Source organism: Enhydra lutris, unplaced genomic scaffold, assembly GCF_002288905.1.
Source record: "Enhydra lutris kenyoni isolate GAN:26980312 unplaced genomic scaffold, ASM228890v2 scaffoldscaffold17, whole genome shotgun sequence".
Lineage (NCBI taxonomy): Eukaryota > Metazoa > Chordata > Mammalia > Carnivora > Mustelidae > Enhydra > Enhydra lutris.
In genome coordinates, this window is record NW_019154101.1 from 45,877,655 (window position 1) to 45,897,967 (window position 20,313).

Here is a 20,313-nt window from a genome sequence, read left to right on the forward strand (position 1 = left end):
ATGGCAGGTGTTTTTGCAGGTATTTTGTCTATTACACTGCAAAGAATGTAACAGACAAAACAATTCTGAAAAAGAACAACAAACTAAAGGACTGATACTAGCAGAATTCAGATCTTACTATAAAACCATAATAATCATGATAATGTGGTATGACAGAAGGGCAGACTTACAGACAATGGAAAATAACTGAGAACCCAGAAAGAAATCTTTATATTTATGATGAATTGGTTTTCCACAAAGGTATATATGCAATTTAGTGGGAAAGGGATGATCTTTTCAACAATTGGTGTTGGGAAAACTGGCTATCAACATGCAAAAAACAAAAACAAAAACAAAAAACAAAAAACACCAACCAAAAAACCAAAACCAAAACCCAAACCAAACCAAAACAAAGGAGAGAGAGCTAATTTAAACCTTTATCTCACACTAGATACAATATTAACTCCAAGTGGACCACAGAACTAAATATGAGTGAAAACTATAAAACTTCTAGGAGAAAATATTTGTAACTGTGGTTTAGGCAAAGATTTATTAGACATGATGCTAAGTAGATTTTATCAAAATCAAAAGGCATCATTAAGACAAATTATTTTTAAAAGTCACAGACTGGGAGAAAGAATCTACAAACCATACAGCTAATAAAGGACTTGTATTTCGAATATTTAAAGAACTCTAACAACTCAGTAAGACAAACAACCCAATTAAAGAGTGGGCAAGGTGCGTCTGCGTGGCTCAGTCATTAAGAGTCTGCCTTCGGCCCAGGTCATGATCCCAAGGTCTTGGGATCGAGTCCCACGTCAGGCTCCCTGCTCTGCAGGAACCCTGCTCACTCCCCCTGCTTGTGTTCCCTCTCTCGCTGTGTCTCTCTGTCAAATAAATAAATAAAATCTTTAAAAAAAAAAAAAAAAGAGTGGGCAAAATATCTGAATAGACATTTTACCTAAGAGATAACATCATGCTAGTAAGCGCATGAAAAGATGCTCATTGTCATTAGTTATTATGGAAATGTAAGTTAAATTAATCAGAATGGCTATAGGCATAAAAAGTGACAATATCAGGATATAGAGACACTGGAACCCTCATCCACTGACAGTATGTACAATCACTTTGGAAAATAATTTGAAAGTTTCTTAAAATGTAAAAAATAGACTTTCTTACCACCCACCAGTTCTACAGTTAGGAAACTTCCCAGGATAAATGAAAATATGTCCATCAAAGATTTACACATCAACATTCACGGCATCATTATTCATAATAACTGAAAACTGGAACAATCCAAATGTCCTTCCATTTGTGAAAGAATAAAAAATGGAATATCTTTAGGCAACAGAAAAGAAGGAAGTAATGATTCATGCTACAACATGTATGGACCTCAACAACGTTACACTGAAAGAAACCAGACACAAAAGGCTGCATGTTGTTTGATTCCTTTTATATAAAATTTCTAGAAAAGGCAAATCTATAGAATCAGTAGATTAGTGGTTGCCTGGAACTGGGGTGGGAGCAGAAACTAGATGCAAACAAGTCGAGAAACCTTTTCAGAGTGATGGAAATGGTTCAAAACTGGATTACGGTAATGTTATACAACTTTATAAATTTAATTAAAATTACTGATTAGCATACTTTGAATAGACGAATGGACATTATGATAAGTAGATCATACCTTAAATAAGGCCTTTTTCTTTTTTTAAGGGAAATTATACTCCCGTCCACACTGCTTGATTGTTGCTAGAGTGTATCATTTACCACTTGGCAGTGACACTTCCAATCTTTTTTTTACCAGATTGGCTTTAAAAAAATCACATCTCCTTATTCTTAATAATATACATCTCTTTGTTGTCTAGCAAAACTGAACATTTCATCTGAGTCTGCTGTTTTCTTTTTTTCTTTTTTTTTGTCTGCTGTTTTCTTATAAGGATATACACCTTTTCCATAAGGACATGTGACACTTTTATCTTTTTAAAAATAGCAAATTTGTTCAGTGATATGTGGTACAAATACTTTTTCCCAGTTTTTCCTAAGTTTTTAGATTTTGTTAACAATGGGTTTTTGTCATACTGAAATATTCATTTTCATGCAGTCACATCCATCTGTATTTTAATTTACAGAGTCTGTCTCTGGTATTATGACATGTGATACTTTTTTTAAACATTAATCAGAAACCTTGAATATTGTTAGTTAAGCATCTCTTGTGCCAAGCCCAGCACTACTAGGACTCTCTACTTTAAGAAAAGAGATAAAACCTCATTTCAAATTTCAAAGCTAGAGACAGACTTTTCTTTCTTGGGCCTTTGAGTGTGAAGAGACACTAATGTTTACATCCCAAATTTATGGAAAATTGCCTCATTAGAATATTTCTGATGTGATACACAAGACATTTCCAATAATTTCAGTGATGAGGTACTGGAAAAATAAAAAATAGGATGTGAAAATGTGTTTGCTGTTGCTAATCATACCAGGACCATGACTCTAGGCCTCACTGGCTGATTCCTCTTTGTAGAACATCATATCATCACATAATAACGTGATTACAGCAGGCATTCATGGCTTTCTGACCAGAACAGTCTAGAACTCAGTCACTCATGATCTTACCACCACATGCATTCAAGCATATTATCATTTTCCCTGCTATTCCACTCACTACTAAAAAGTGGTGGGTGACCCATCACCCATTAGGTAATAAATACTGGAAGCTGAACTTTTTTCAAATTTAGCAAACTCAGAGATCTAATGCTACCTAGAGAATTCTCTATTGTTGAGTGCATATTGCTTCAAAAAATATTTACCACAGTTATAAAAAAAACATTTGGTTTAATATAACTGTAACTATCATAATAAAGATACAGACAAAATAAAGATATGATTAAAAAAATAAAAGAACATTTTATATTAATGTGGATATTATGGCCTTTAAGTTGTATAACCAAGCCCTGCATATATTAAGATACAATCAGAAGAGGCATTCAAATGCCTGATTACAGAAAATGACTCTGTTTTTCTCTGTATATATTTGACGCCTACCTACACTTGCAAGATCAGCCCAAATTCGACCTTCTTTCCCTATCAACCCTACAGTGTTTACAATCTACACCTGAACAGCATATTCTGGAATGAATACACACACACACACACACACACACACACGCACACACACACAGTCTTAATGTTACTCAAGTGCTTTGTGCCTGTTACTCTTATCACCTTCAATGAATTATGTAAATATAAGTTCCACGAGAGTGAACTATGTATCCCCATGACATTAAAGCAGTGCTAGGATTCCAGATTTTACTCTGCAGAACAGCCTAAACAGGTGTTCATCAAACAACTTTTCTTGATTTCTGGAAAAAGTTGAGAAAAAGGGGCCAAGATGGCAAAAAAGTATTGAGGGGGCACTTTTAAAAATTTATTTTAATGTAGGACAGGCAGTCCTTTAGTCAAGAAAAAGAATGTGGAGCAATATGTAAATGTTTTAGAAGGTGCCCCAGCTTTACAGCTCTTGAAGTGCTAGGCACAGATTGTCTTCAGTTCTTTTCTTCGTATCTAGCTAGGTTTTACCTAATGATAGTGGTTTCCAGTGTAAGCTCCAGTGACCTCCAGGATTCCATACGGCAGCTCTAAGGTGTGACTGATAGATGGCATGGCCATGGTAACTATGTTAAATTTGTGGCTGCTTCTGTCCAGGTATCAACTTTGGGCTCCAGGTATAAACGAAAAGCCTTCCTATTAATCAAGGACAGATTTTCCATCTCCAAAGAACATGCTGATGTCCGTCAGGATGACATTCAGGCCCTTGTCCACAAATTTGCCCCAATCCCAGGATGCCTGGCTAGATTCTTCACAGGGACTCCAGGGCCTTCCAGAAAAATAAAACAACCAAAAGCCAGTACTGTTCTTTTCTTCCCTTCTGTTTCCTTAAGAGAGGTGAACAATGAGATCAAGTAAGAGTAATGGTTTCACCAACTCTGGCCCTTAAACAACAAGGACTCCAGCGCATCAGGGTCTATTGTGATAATGGGTTTGTGCACATCTACCTTACTGTTCATTTAAACTTGTTAATAATTCTCAGGAAAAGGGATGGCACGAATTCACTCCATAACTCATCTCCTGATGATTGGTTCTTTTAACTCTGCTAGAATTCCCACCCTAGTCATTAAACCTCAGTTCAATTTTGAAAATGGTGGTATCATTTTAAATACTCTAGTTCTAGTAAAACAGGCCTGGAAAGCAACATCTTCATAAACAAATTTAAATAGTGAACCTCAAGTATTAGTACTCTTAATATGCCACCCAACTTCTCAGGTTCCTAATCTCTTTGCATTTCCTAAATTCATTTTGACCCACCAACCACTAAATCTTTGGTACTAGCTATTGGTCAGTGAAACGTTGGGAAACAGGTCTTTAACCCCTAGTTCAATGGCGTTAACACCTCTCAAGGTGTTCTGAGCGGTAAAAGAAAGAATACAAGTCAAACTCTTCCCACAGTATGAAGCACATAGTATGTGCACAATAAATTTTAAGACCAAAAAGCAAACAAACTTTTGTTGTATTTTTTTAAAAGTAGAGGAGACAAGTTCCCATCAAATTCTTGGTAATGGCAGATAAGGAAGCAAAAGCTTCTGTATTTTTAATACTCCGATATTTTAAAATAATGCATTCACTGACACAAATCAGGCCACAGTCTTTAACTGATAAATCAGGATAATATTTGTAATTTTTGCCTCAAATTTAAGACATTGGCTGGTTTACCCTGCTGGCAGGCAATGGAAGGGTGCAAAACATTTTCTTAGGTTACAGCTGCCACACACCGGATTTCTCAGGGTGGAGGAAAGCCGTCCCTTCCCTCCCCAGGACAATGACCAGTCAGTCAGTCGAGGCCAGACTCCGAGCGAAACGTGCATGGCGGTGCGAGATACTTCGTGTCCCGAGCCCGCGCGGAAGGGGACGTAATAGACCTCAAGGTGCTGCAGCTGAGACGAAATGGTCCCCAGTTCCCTGTGAGTACCGAGGGGCGCCGGGGAACGCGCACCCCGCCTTTCCCGGCTGAGTGTGGGATTGGGTCGCCGGAGGGGAGCGGGTGGCCCCGGCCCCTGGCGGCCCCGGTCCCTGGGAGTCCCGGTGGGCGCCCCCAGCGCTGTCCCGTCCTGCGCGTGGCTAACTCCTCCGCTCCCGCCGCAAAGTGCCGGCAGGTCCCGGCCGCCCGGCCCCGCCTGCGCAGTCCCCAGCCCTGATTGACACGGGAGTTGGTACATACGGGTCTGCAGCAGAGGCGAGCAGGGGGGTGAGTGCTATTTTAAACATGGCTTTCCCTTCCCTTGGCCTCAGAGCCAACGCGGCGCGCCCAGCCGTGGGCTAGGCCCACCTGGGAACAACCCCAACATCTGCCCGACTTATTTATTTTTTTTCCGATCTCCTTATGCATGGACTTGTTTCCCTCCCCCCCCCCCCCCCCCATCACGGCTTTCCCTCCACACTAATCACAACCCGGCAGTTTCAAAGAGGAAACTCCCCTCCTGGAAGGGGTAATGGGAAGCTTTTTGCTTCTCGTTGTTCGAGGTGGAAACCATTCCAGCTAGCACGAGTTCAAAAAGAAGGGAAGCCGCGTCGCTGGAGAGAAAGTAACAGTGAGAAATCGATGAGGGCGGAGGGAGGGAGAGAGGGAAGGAGGAATGTCCGCAACAGGCATCTGACAACAAGCGTGGAGAAGCGAAGAGATTCGCTAACCCGAGTTACTACCGAGCGCATTCCGCGCAATCCACCGCAATGACAAGATCTGCTGGAAGCACAATTTGAAGGCCTTTGAAATCTTTCTCCGTAAGACTTACCTTTCTCTTCGGCATGACTACGTTCGTGCAGCTAAAAAGTAAAGCAACGGGCTGGAACTGCAGACACCGCCGCTGGATGCCGCCGCTGCAGCTGCTCAAGCGCAGGGCACGGCGTAGCCCGGCCTCTCCGACCTGCACCTCCGCGGCTCCCTCCGGGGGCCCTCTACTCGCTCGCCTCCCCGCTCCTCCAATGAGGAGCCCCAACAGCCGGCCGCGAGGCCCCATTGGCTGCGGCAACATTCTAAATTCCACGAGGGCACGCCCACCTCAGTGCACACGGTAAGCGCTGTTGTAGTTTCCACTTCGCCGAAAAAAAAAAAAAAATCTGCCTGGTGACTGAGCATGCCCAGTTCAACTAGTAACCCCCAAGCCCCACGGTCCTGGAGTTTCATTGTTTTGCTGCTCCCTAGTTGGATCCTGTCAGTAGGAACAGTGTGGGCCTTTATAGTCAGGAAAAAGAGTAAGTTTGGACACATCAAGGCACTTGATAAGTTTCCTACCCCGTAAAGGCTTGTAATGAATGTTAGGTGATGGAGACCTGTAAGAGTGAGAAGATAACCTGTTCTGGGAGAGTGTGGCAATTTCAGAGTCTCGGCTTCCCTTCCTAGATATCTAGTGACAATAATCTCTAAAGTTACATAGTTTTAGTTTCCTAAAATCTGTGATTACAAATCACTCGCTAATTCAGCCAACTTTAAACTAGGCTTGAAGATGAATAGGATATGTTTGTTATGGAAATTAAAAAAAGGATGAACAAGGTCAGAACAGATTATTTTATATTTGAAACATATATTTCATATATTTAAATAAATATATTTAAAATATACATAATTTAATGTTTCTCAAAGTTCTTCAGGGCATTAAACTGACATTGCAGAGACACTTCTGAATTTATGAGATCAGTTTTACCTTGATGACAAACCAGTATAAGATCTCAAAAGAAAAGAGAGCCATGGACCAATATCCCTTATAAACATAGACACAAAAATCTTGAACAAAATTTTAGTAAATCAAACCCAACAACATTTAAAAGGATAAGACATCATGACCAGTGAGGTTTATCCTAGGAATTCAGAGTTGGTTTAACATCTGAAAACCAACCAATGTAATTCACTATATTAATAAAATAAAGTAAAAAACCAAAATGATCATTTCATCAGGTATAGGAAAAGCACTAGTGAATGGGTAAGTAAACTGTGGTAACCATGTGCAATAGAATAATACTCAGAAATAAAACAGAACAAAATATCCCTGCATGAACAAATGCCAAAAACAAGATGCCACATGAAGGAAGTCAAATACAAAAGACCGTACTGAATTATTTCATTCTTAAGAAATTATAGGAAAAGCAAAATTGGGCAAGCTTAATTTCATAATCCTATTAAAGGCAAAAGTTCACACCACAAACATGGCTAAGTCCACTTTGGCCATGCAGAAGCTGCAAATATGTATTAAATAATGTCATCAAGTAGTTAATTTTAACGTTTGGCTTTTTTCTTTATTCATTTCCAAAATAATGAATTGACATCCTAGCAAACTCCAGAGGTGGTCAATGACTTTCTTTTTGTAATATCTTTAGGAACTCATGGATTTTTATATATGTGATATGCTTCAACCTATTGCCATTATTACTATTTTTTATGCTCATATTGCCCCAATCTGAGATGTTTTTCAAGTTGGTCCTTTTGACAGATTTGTCTTGATAGGTTTCTTGCTCTCAGGCATTCAGTAGATCACAATATATTCAAAATAACTCAGATAAAAACCAGTTCTTTTCTTGAGAAGTGGATAAAAACTTTGAGGTTAATAATTTTACCATAAAAATAATATTTATAATGGAGTTGTCTCAGAAAAAAGTTTATTTGCAAAATGCTTGGTGGTTAAAAAAAAAAAAAAGCCAGTGAAGACATTTTTAATAAGATTATGTGGGAAGGATGCTGGGTAGCACTTGCAATAGGGGTTGAAAATTTTTTTTCTGAGATCAAAATGTTTCACAACAAAGGCAATCTAGGGTGAATTTTTCAATAAACGGTTCACAATTTGGCTTCTTTAGTTCATATTTTTCAAGACTAAGCAGTCAACAACAAACAAAATTGTGAATGTTTTTACTGCTACATAATAAAATAGTTTCAATGAAAATGAAATTTGCTAGTTGGGTAAAGAAAGTTGGTTGTGGGAACCTTGGGTCATCTGAGCCTCTTAGTTCATTCACAAGTGATGAAAATAACAGATTAGTTTTGAAGTGAATAACAACATCAATTCTCTTTCCTTTGAAGTGGATTGCACCTGCCTGAGCAGAACATTCCAGGATGGAGGGTTCTCCCTGTACCTTCAGTAGCTTTAAGGTCTGAGAAAATAAGCGCAGACCTGTGGAGTAAAGAGGAGTAGGCAAAGAGAATGATTTAGTGGGTAGCTAGAATTACCAATTTAGGAGATAGAGACACCTGAGCAGAAATGAGCATGCCTCATACCAGACGATGAGGAGGCAAGGTAAACCTGGTAAGAAGACTCATTTGTTTATCAGTATATTCTGCTGAATGTTTCACTTGTTTCAAAATATCAACCTGTAAGCCAGTAAAGTCTTCCCTGCAAGATGTGGAGACTATCTTAGTCAAGACAGACAATGGACAAATGAAGGGAGTTACTGCCTGAGAAGGAAAGTAAAATTAGGGAAGAGACTTCTTTCCAATTCTGATTCCTCTTCTCTTCTTTCCTACTCGAAACAGTTGGAATCTTATACCTACCACAGCATTTTTCAAAACAGCAGGGCAAACCCATTGGTGGTATCATGGCTATTATTAAGGAAGAGGAAGAAGGAGAAGGGAGGAAAAAAAAAAAAAGGGCAGAGAATGAAAGATGTCAGGGTGCATTTCACATGGTAAAGGGAAGTAGTGTTTTCTAAAATGTTTCCATTTTTCATACATTCCCACATAAATACACACCACACACGTACATATACAGTTGTGTGCACATGCATACATGTGTGTGTAGGTGTGTGTGAGTGTTCTAGGTTGTGACTTGAAATGTATTTTTAGGATAGGTACTGGTGAAAAAACTTTAAAGCTCCTTCACAGCCCCAGTGAATCTTGTGGATCTTTGGGGTTCCAGCAATGTCTTCCTCTGAAGAAGGGCACTTAATCTTCAGATCTTGAAAGGAACTTTTGAAGGGAAATGATAATCCCCCTCTTGATCTGTCCCTTCTTTCCTCTTTTAGGCAGGCACAGGCAGGGTTTTGCTTTAATTAATGGCAAATTTCTGGAGAATTAATATCTAGAATCTATCTATTGTTGCTTCTGGTAGCTCTGTAATTCTGGAACAAATTGTTCTTCAGAAAATTGGCCAAAGAATTCCAGAGGTGAATGATTTGGGGAGTATAACAAAACATCAAAAACCACTGACAAGAGGTGGCAAAGTAATACTGTATTTTGTTCGTATTTTTATTAGTCAAATCTCTAGTTGGCTGAACACTAACTTTTGGAGAGACCATGTCTAGTTTTTACAAAGTAACCAGGTCTAAGAACCACCAACCCCAAATCACAGGAGCTGTCTGTTGCAGGTTCCTAGACCCCAAGCCCAATTTGAATCAGAATTTGTAATGACTGGACCTGGGAGTCTGCACATCAGACAAGCTTCTCCTATGATCTTCTTATGTATGTATGAGACAGAATGAGAGAGAGTGTGCACACAAGCGGGAGGGGCTAGGGGAGAGGGAGAGAGAATCTCAAGCAGATGCTGTGCTGAGCTCAGAGCCTGGTATGGGGTTTCCCTTCCCACCCTGAGATCATGACCTGAGCTGAAACCAAGAGTAGGACAGTTAACTGACTGTGCCACCCAGGTGCCCTTCTCTGGCGATTCCTATATTAGAACTCGAGAATTTTAGGCTAGGCCTAGTTCTCAACAACTATCTGCTGAATGCCAGCAGTGAGATTCAAATGATATAAAAGTGTGCTTCCTACTTACCACACTTCCAGAGAAGGAGCCTAATTTTGTGGGCGAAACTTCCCCATCGTGGACCTCCCCCTGTGCTTGTGCTCCATCTCTCCTCGGTTCCAGCTTTGCTTGGCACTGCATGCTTTCTTTGCATTCTTCTCCCCCCTGTACTTGCAAGGAGCCTGTAGGGTCATTAGAAACTGTACACTTTGAGATCCCTAGAATAGTACCTCCTCCCTTCTTCCCTGGCAGTGCTCTAGGCAGCTTTTTGAGCCCCCAACAAGATTAAATTTCCTGGCCCCGCATCCTCAAAGGGAACCTAACCTGCCCAAAGCTCCACAAACCACACCCTTGCAATGTTTTATTATCTCAGCGATTGTACAAGCATACCTTGTAATTGTATTAACAGCAAGGGGCCAGGACATTCTGTGATCTTCTAACAGGAACCAACTTGTTGTTTTTCCCAGCTTTCAATCAAATTTAATCTGTGTGCACATTCTTTACCCTAGGTATGTTCTACACAGGTTTCCCACCCCCAGTCCTTTTCAGGTTCAATCTCTTGTGTTATTTACCTCTCCTTCTTGTTGCTGCTTAAACTCGTCGGAGTGTAATTAATTTGCTCTTTGTGGCTCCCCAATGACTATTTGGGGATGAATTAGCCATGCTTAGTAGCTAGAACCAGGGATTGGGCTCCATTTGTTCAGCCATCCCTTTCTGCCAGATTGGGAGTGTGTCTGGTGCCAAGAGCCAGCTGTGTTCAAGGAGGTCAAAGTTAAGGGCAGGAATGCCTGAGGCTTCGTGGTGAGGACACAGCAAGGTAAGGGCACCAGTCATACCTTTAGGGGAAAAGCTTATAGCTGCAAAGTGCCAGAAACCAGTCAGGGGTTGTTGTAGATCTCTCAGACCCAGTTATACATTCTTGTAGTTTAAGGCCGATGCCTGTACACTCTCAGGACCACACCCTGCCTTCTAAGATGGCAATCTTGGCTACCCATTTCTAATGTCTTCCGTATTTCTTCAAACCTCAGAATCCTTGGGGTCTTGCAAGAAACATCCAATAGCCCCATTCTTGTCACTATGCCCAGTGGTCCTGCCTTTCAGGGCAGATTGAACCATTTTCTTTCCTCAGTGAAAACAAAGAAACAAAATCCAGGCTTAGGGAAATGAGAGTCAAATGAATCATTCTGGAAAACACCGAAAGGCAATTGGAGAAGATTTTTCAGGTTAGCTTGGTTAAAAACTGTCATAATTCTCAAGGCAGTACATTTTGACTTAGCAGTGGAACACTAGCCTGAAAAGTGCCATAATCTTTAAGGTTGCTTTTACACAGAGTTGTTCTCATTGCTTTTTTTGAAGCATGGAATTGCATTATACCCACAGAATATCTCATCCTCTCCCCGTCTCTCATTCCTATTCCCACTTCTGGCCTTTGGAACTTTTAAAAGATTTTTTAAAAAATTTCTTTCCAAATGATCCAGTTTACCTCTTTAAATATAGGATATGTTGCAACTTTTCTGAAGTTTTGACTATTTTTTAAATAAATGGTCATCAAAAATACCTGAATTTGGAGCCATACGGCTTGAACTCAAATCTCAAGTCATTGAACTGCGATCCCATTACTTAATCTCTTTGAAATCTGCTTTTTTTGTTGCTGTAAAATGACAATAATGATGTTGATCCAAGACAGACACTGCTAGTTACCAACCCAATAGTCACACTAGTCTTCGGACTTACTGACAGAATTCTGGTTTTTCGCAATAAACCTGGCCAAAGCAAAACAAAAGCTTTAGTTCTCCACTTCCCCAGCAGGGAGAGGTTGCTATGTGACACTGTTTTGGTGAATGAGTTGTGTGCAGCCATCTCAAGTCCATCCTGTCAACACCACCTAAAACAGATCAGGGGCAGACCCAGCTCCACAGCTGCCTTCTGCCTTTGTTCTTCCCCTTCCTCCATCCCAGAAGTTGGTAATGATGTCTAGAGTAGAACATTTATCTATGTCCAAGAGGACGAGAGACACAAGTCGAGGATGAAAGAGAAAGACGGGGATGCAAGTTTCTGTACTGGCCCTGGATTGTAACACTCCAGTACTTTTTATGCATGGAAAATAAGCACCTGCTTGATCAGGCCATCATAGGTGGGTGCCTATGACATACAGCTGAATATAATCCCTCATAGATTTGGTGTGAAAATAGGAGACAGTAAACTATAGGAATGCACGTATGCCTGCTGCATAGTACTTTGCATATTTTGTTTGAAGAAAGTATATTAGTGTTGTAATGAGCACTGGGTATTATATAAGACTGATGAATCACAGACTTCTACCCCTGAAACAAATAATACATTTTATGTTAATTAATTGAATTTAAATTTTAAAAATAAACTAAATAAAAATAAATTAATAAAATGTTTAATACAGAAAAATGTATATTATATTCCGTCCTAGATTATAAAATAGAACACAGAAAAATCTTTTTCTGAATCTCTAAAGGCCTGATTATGAATGTTTGTCTTAAAATTACTTTGCAACAGGCAGAGATAAACATTATAAACAAGTTTTATTGTTGTTGTAGAATGTGCTACCCTAAACTATGGCCTACTGCCATGTGTTAAGGGACGGATATGTTGGCTTGTTGCTCAACTCCATCTTTGCTGTCATATGCCTCCCTGTACTGTTGATGCTAGAATCTAAAAACCACAGCCCAGAGCCCATGCAGCTCGGGTTCTGGGTGTGATTTTGATTTGGCCAATTAGATGCACTAGCATGAGATTTGGAAAGTGGAGATTAGAAGGAGGCCACACTAGGCTATGTCTGCTGTGTCTGCTGCTTTCTGTTTTCCAGCAACAACATCAGCAGAGATCCCAGGCACTGGCTTTGTGGGTTTTGCTAGGCAGGACTCCCTGCATCTACTCTGCAGACATAGACTGTGGCTGGTGTGACATGGTCTGGAACTGGAGCAATGGTGGCTTCCTGATTGAGAAAGTACTTTTATTCTCATGGATTCTTGATGCTCGTGGAGTCCTGACTTCTGAAGAAGCAATGCTCCTTTGATGACCTGGTTCTGGGGTGCGACTTCGGGAGTTTTCTGAAAGTTAAAGGTGGAGTCTGTTTCATTAGTCCTCCCAGCTTTCCATAAGCCATTGACTCCTTTTATGTATCTCTTCCCCCTTAAATTAGATATAATTGGTTCTGTTCCCTACACTTGAACTCAGAGCTGTAGAGCTTCTATTAGTGTTGTTTACAAGGTATTTCCAGCTTTAAGGGGCACCCTCTTTTCCATCTGAACCTATGATTATGGGCACAGATGTTGGAGATGTAGACTGTGCGTGTCCCTGAGTGACCACTGTGAACAGAGCCCTTTGAAATCCCCTCCAATGGAAATGGGATACAAGTGAAAATAACCTTTTATTTAAGTTGTTGATATTTGGGGGAAATTTATTATCACGAGATTATCTGTCTTATTCGGAAATGACATAGAACTTAGAACCTAAGAGCTTCGGCTACTGTTTTAATAATAAACCCTAAAATATGTGGCATTGGCTTAACAACTGGTCAGAGAGAATCAAAGACACAATTGCTGAAGACTGGAGAAGTGGATTTTCTGATGGCGAAACATTTGGAAAAGGTGTTGTCTACAGTACATTGGAAGGTAAAAGGCACACCTAATTTTAGGGAAGAGATTGAAAACATTAATATTACCATTTAATTTGCTGCTATCAACTGCATTTGGCACAATATTATAAGAAAGAGATATGTTTGAAGAAGAATTGGTCAGTTTGCAACAATAAAAAGAAAAGACTAGAGAGTCTACAAATTCAGGGATTCAAATGCAACTGGTTCTCAACCTAAACATTAAAGGATAAAATTGATACTTTGAGCCACAAGGAACTATTAAAACTCAGCTTTGTAGCAAGCAAATCACTGAACATGGATTAGGGTGTGGTGGCCTGCAATTCCTTTCAGTTGGACCTGAAATTCCTTTCAAAATAAAATAAAATGGTTTGGGGGAAAGGTGTTCTCACTGTTAGGGTCAAGGAACCTACAATTAGGAAGGGAAGGAAGAAGGGAGGAAAGGAAACAGAGAAAGAGAGAGGTAGAGATAGAGATGGAGACAGACAGAGATGGAGAGATGGAGGGAGTCGGGCCTTGGTGCAAGAAAGCACAGAAATATGACAAATTCATATGTCTAGAAAGGAAACACGGGAGTAGATAAGAAGTCAACCAAGTTTGAGTTTGGAAGACAGTTTCACCTAAAAGAGGCACCAACCTGGATTAAATGCCACTGTGACTGAGACTTAAAATGACCCTTGGCCCCTTGGATGAGAAGTATGCTGAGAAAACTGCTCAATCTCTAAGGCAAATATATTCTCCACTGCCTACTTCAGACAAGGTCAAGAAGAATCATAGAAAAAGAGGAGCCTCCCAAAGGGAAAATCCAAGGACCATGGAGATGAATACACAGGGGAGCCCCTCCTAGGAAACGTACATGAAGCCCGTTCAGGACAATTCCTCACCTTTGGGGTAGGAGGACTAAAACTTCTGCTCAGTCTAATATCAGAATTATAAAAGGCCAGTGACTGCTGTGTGTTTCCCATTCTTCCTATTGTTACTAAAGGATTATTTTATTAAAGCATTTACTAAAGTCATCCTGATCCTACTCCCAGGCAGATCTCTGGATCAAGAGGAGATGTACATGGACCTGGTGGAGAGGATAGTATTCTCTGATATGAAGACTGCCACACATCACCCAGAGGTCCTGGGTTTTGATCTTGATATCATCACTGGGACTTTTGAGTTCTCTTTGCTCAGAAGGGATCAAGTAAATGCATTTTGTTTGCAGGAAGGAGGATGAAAGAAATATCTCATGCCCAGAAGAGAAGACTATGGTAATAATCAGTGCTGTTCATCGGCTTTACTTCTAATGCAATTATCCTTCTCCTCCTCCCATTTTTAAAGTTAGGCCTGGCTATGGGTCTTACTTTGGCTAATTAAATATGAAGATAAGTGATGCTTGTCTTTCCTGAGTACCATTTTTTTTACTGTGGTAAAAACCACATGACATAAAATTTACCATCGTAACCACTTTTAAGTGTACTATTTTGTAGTTTTAAGCATATTCTCATGAATGTACTTATGAAACCCAGAACATTTTTGTTTTGCAAAACTGAAACTCTGTACCCATTAAATAACAGCTTCCCTTTTTACCTTCCCTCCCCTCTACCCTGTGACCACCATTGTACTTTCTGTATAAAATTTACTATTGTAGGTACCTTGTATAAATTGAATGAATCACGCATTATTGTCATTGTGGACTATTTTATTAACATAATGCCCTCAAGGATCATCCATGTTATAGCATATGACAGGATTTTCTTCCTCTTTAAGGCTGAATACTATTCCATTGTATGAGTAGTCTACATTTTGTTTGTTCATTCAGCTGCCTGTGGACATTTGTGTTGCTTTTACCTCCTGGCTACTGTGAATAGTGTGCTATGCTGAGCCCCATTTTTAAAAAGTCAGTGTCTGATTCACCATACTCGCTCTTTTTCCTGCTGTTATGAACAAAGAGGCATACAGTAAGATGAATTCTCTCAGTCTGGATCCCTGAATTATTGAAATGAGCAGTGTTCCCTGCTGACGTGCAGTGAACAGATAGAGTGAATGAGAAATAAACCTTTGTTTTATTTATTTATTTATTTATTTTTAAAGATTTTATTTATTTTATTTGACAGACGGAGATCACAAGTAGGCAGAGAGGCAGGCAGAGAGAGATGGAAAAGCAGGCTCCCTGCTGAGCAGAGAGCCCAATGCGGGACTCGATCCCAGGACCCTGGGATCCTGTCCAGAGCCAAAGGCAGAGGCTTTAACCCATTGAGCCACCCAGGCACCCAAACCTTTGTTATTTTAAACCACTGCGATTTTAGGATCCTATTCCCCCTTTTAACTTTTAAAATTAAAATTTGACTCTTTCAAAGTTCCCAGGGAAAACAATGAAAGAGGCTTTTACAGTGAAAAGGCTGCTTGCTATGTTTGAACCTTACACCTCCATTGGATCACTTTGGTTACCTTCTTTGTGAGTTTTGTTTGTTTGATTGTTTGGCTGTTTGTTTTTGTTCTTGTTTTGTTTTCTATAGCCATATCCATGACTTCTCTTTCTTTAGTTGGCCAAAGCCTGGAGAAATCCCAGGTCCCAATTTCTCATTCCTTATCTGTTTATCATCTTGTTTTCTGTACTTTGGATGGTCAATGTCATTGCACCCTATATATTTGATAGGAATACATTTGAGCATCAAAACCCTCTAATAACAGAAGTTGGGAAGATGGTAGTTAATTTTCTCCTTCTCATTTAAATCACAGGATTGAGGGGTGCCTGAGTGGCTCAGTCAGTTGAGCGTCCGACTCTTGATTTTGGCTCAGGTCATGGTCTCAGGGTGGTAGGATTAAAACTCCAAATCAGGCTCTATGCCCTGGCTTGGAGTCTGCTTGGGATTCTCTCTCTCTCTCTCTCTCTCTCTCTCTGTCTTCACCTCCCCCTGCTCTCTCTCTCTCAAATAAGTAAATCTTAAAAAAAAAAAATTAAAAATCACAAGGTTTATATGGTAGCTCCATGACCAACTGGGATGCTGTCTCCTATCTCATCTTTCTGTCATCCTCATTTTACAGCTTGTCATCTGCTAATATGACTGATCCAACTTTATTCCTCATGTGTACCTTTTGGCCAGCAGGAAGGATAAAAGAAAAAGAAAGAAATGCTCTCTTTCTTTAAGGCAACTTCCAGAAGCTGCATATAGCCCTTCCACTTATATCCCATGATAGAATTTAGTCACATCAAACGTATTAAAGGAAGCAGGGAAACATGGTCTTCTTTCTGATCAATGATGTTCCCTGCTTCCAGTAAATAACATGGAGGTTCTACTTTTGAAGAAGAAAATAGATTTGGAGGTTTAACAGGCAGAATAACAGTCCCTCAAGGATATCCACATCCTAATTCCCAGGATATTTCTGTGAATGTGTAAAAATGGAAAAATGACTTTGCAGTAAGGACCCTGAGATGGGGAGATTATCCTTGACTCTCCGGGTGGGCCCAGTATAATCACATGGATTCCTAAAAGCAGAAAACTTTTCCTGGTTATGGTCAGAAGGCAGATGTGACCACAGGAGTGTCGGAGAGGTTCCATGTGAAGAGAACTCAACCCACCACTTCCGAGTTTGGAGAAGAAAGGGGACCATGAGCCAAGGAATGCAGATGGCCTTTATAAAGCTGGAAAAGGCAGGAGAACAGATTCTCCCCTCAAGCCTCCAGAAAAAAAACACAGCCCAGCCAACACCTTGATCTTAACCCAGGAAGACATGTTGGACTTCTTCTGGCCTATAGAACTGTAAGACAATAAATGCCTGTAGTCTTAAGCTACATTAACAGTCTGTTACAGCAGCAATAGAATACCAGTACACTACCATCCCAGCCACAGTGCCTCTCTTTAGCCACCCAGATATCTGTGCACACTTTTTTCTTCACACACAGAATAGACTCACGTTCTGTCCAAAGGAGAAACCCCTTAAATCCCATCCATCTCTTCCATTTACTAGAACCCCTCTCTAGATCTTTAATTTAGTCTGGTGTTTTACAGTATTTTGACTAATATCTCTTGCTAGACAAGGAGAAAAGAACTCCAATGAGGCTTCATGTCTGCTTTTGACCCTATAAGGAAGCCATGAGAAAATTTAGTTACAAGGTGAGGATCAACTGACTCTACTTAGGAAGGCTTTGAAGAGCTCTTGTCCCACAATCTAAGAAAATCTAAGAATTAGCATTGTCCCCAGCATTGTACTCCTTTTCTAAGAATTTCGTTTTGGCTACTCCCCTGTATTGAGACCCCTTTTAGGATACATAACCTAGTGTGTTAGTGTCTTTAGACTGGAGAAGTAATCTCCATTTCAGATGCTGACTTGCTCCTCCTTTTTTAAAGGCTTAAATCAAACATATAAAATCCCTGTATACTATTGATTTTTCCCTTTATCAAAATGGAAAAATTAAATGACATTCTGTTCTAGTTAGGATATAGCAAGTGTGACAGTCATCTCTATCCTCATATGGAAAAACAATTACATAAACTTAGGAACTCATATATTAAAAGAGAGAGTTGTTAAATGCAAAAAAAAAAAAAAAAAGCCAAAAGCAACTAAATTCCAGAGAAGGGTCAAATCTTAGCAATACATATAAATGCATAATAATGATAGCAATGTAGCTGATTTTTTTTCAGAAATCACTCAAAAGTGTTATTTGCCAGGAAAAGTAAAACTGGTGAAAATTTTAAAATAATTTCTTAATTGTTTTTAGTAAACTAAACTTTAAGCTTTTGCTTGATGTGAAAATGTGACTTTTAATTTAGTTGCTAATTTATCATGCAGATATTGTTGAAAGTTTTTCTTTTAGTACTTGACATAACTGATTACGTATCAAATAATTTTTATCAAGTTAAGCAATAAAATATGAACTATTTTTCTTTAATTTTCAAATTCCACCTCACCCCTGAAAGCATGGGAACAACATCACCAGGCCACATAGCCCATACCTATGTTCAGGCTACCTCTTGAAATGTGACTTTGAGATCAAACAATTGAGCAAGAGAAAGTCCTCGATTCATAGCCTTCTATTAGCCATAGTTTTGTGGAACGGACCTGGCATACATTTGTACCTTCCTTGAATCCAATGTCAGTGCTGCTCATGTGATACCCCTAAAAACTCAAAACTCAACAAAAGGAATAAAATACGAAGTAATAATATTTTATTAGGTAGAGTTGCACTTTGGAGAGCTGCATTCTATTGTAATATTGAGTTTTTTTCTTAACACTCCCCAAGGAACAGTTTTTGTCCTGTTTGGTGCAACAGTGCCCCACTGAGAATGCATAATCTAAATGAATTTAAAGCATTGAGAGAAAATATTTATAAAGTGCGTATTTGCAAGAAAAATATATTTTCCCTGGAACTATTTAATTTAATTTGTCTTCTTACATATAATGTTATATGTATAAGGGGTTACTGCCCCCCCTAAAAAAATTCCCTAACTTGATTACAGAATTAGTGATCCCAAAGTTCATTTAATAAAAATTCATTCTGGAGTGCACTTTTTCTAGGGACTTCAGTCACTGTACAGTGTACAGTGTATCCAGTCTGAGATCTTTGAATAATTACAAAGGTAATAATAAGATGTCATGTGCTATTTTCAATATTTCAAAATGCTTTGACACAATCATACTTTTTCTGGGCTTTCTCCACCTAATGTGTGCAGTTTTATAGGTCTTTGTTCTTTAAAAACAAGACATCAAATTGTTGCTTAATTACTTGATGAAATTGACATCTCCTTCTGGCCCAATCACCTACGCTGCCCTCTGCCTCCCACAGCTTCCTCCATCTGTGTGGCCACCCATTCCTAAACCTTCTTAGAGATTTGTCAGAATTTTTAACAAAACAAAAAAAATGAAACAATTGTTGCTCACTAAGTAACTTTTTCTAGACATAATATTTTGAAACACAATGTCCCCGATTGAAAATCGTTAGCAGGTGAGTTAATAGTGACAATGTTTCAGCCTCTCATCTGGTTTAACTTCTACAAAGGTCTAATGAGGTCAAATGCATTTTCCAAGGTCGTGCTACTGGTTAATGATAGGTCTAAGTCCCAAATTTCTGACTAAAACCTGTTATACTATTCACTACATTAATGCTGTCCTCAGCATTGACAGCATTAAATGCTTGTGCCATAAGTGCCATGAAGGCCATTTTCTGTGGATGGAGATTAGTCGCTGCCTTCACACCCTAAGGCTTGTAAGAGCTACTTCTCCGTGCCTGTTTGTATGCCAGGGTATTGTCGTCAGCCCAGACTCAGCAGAAGGCTGGGAGGCAGAAGACTCATGCAGCATTTTTGACAGATCGCTGAAAGCAAGCTCCTGTTGTCTGTGACTGCTGAGTTGTGCTGTGAAAATTGTGGTTTGCAACAATGTCCCCAAGGCACTGCAGGTTCTCAGGATGTGATCTGAAGTATCAAAGGGTTATTGTATTTGGAACAGTCTTAGCATTTACTATATTTGATAGCATTCCTAGGTGACAATATGGCAGTTCTCAGTCAAACACAATTTGTTTAATTGGACTTTAAGAGTTCTGGAATATAATTTAATAGAAGTCTCAAGGTCTAGAGTAACATTGCTTATTTTTATAGTTTATACTTGTTATTATAGTTTCACTTTTGCCTCATTAAGCCTTTGCTGAGAATTATGGTATGGGTCTCAATGATTTTTTTTTTTTTACTTGTTCAAACTACTTAACCTTTGAAATCCTTTTTTTTTTTTTTTCTAAAGATTTTATTTATTTATTTGACAGACAGAGATCACAAGTAGGCAGAGAGGCAGGCAGAGAGAGAGAGAGGAGGAGGAAGCAGGCTCCCTGCGGAGCAGAGAGCCCGATGCGGGGCTCGATCCCAGGACCCTGGGATCATGACCTGAGCTGAAGGCAGAGGCTTTAACCCACTGAGCCACCCAGGTGCCCCAACCTTTGAAATCCTTAAAACA

At 39.7% G+C, this 20,313-nt stretch overlaps 1 protein-coding gene across 2 annotated transcripts in view; it reads right to left on the minus strand.

Moving 5' to 3' along the window:
* The window catches only part of LOC111147626 (high mobility group nucleosomal binding domain 3), a 31,323-nt gene extending 25,103 nt beyond the window's left edge, over positions 1-6,220 (minus strand). The window contains exon 1 of one of the 2 annotated variants that reach the window (XM_022503805.1): positions 5,823-5,959. In XM_022503805.1, coding sequence (XP_022359513.1) covers positions 5,823-5,837 — 15 coding nt within the window. In that variant the 5' untranslated portion in view covers positions 5,838-5,959. Of the gene's footprint in view, positions 1-5,822 lie in introns of both variants that reach the window. The other variant, XM_022503804.1, reaches the window with a different exon arrangement.
* Positions 6,221-20,313: the final 14,093 nt, after the last annotated feature.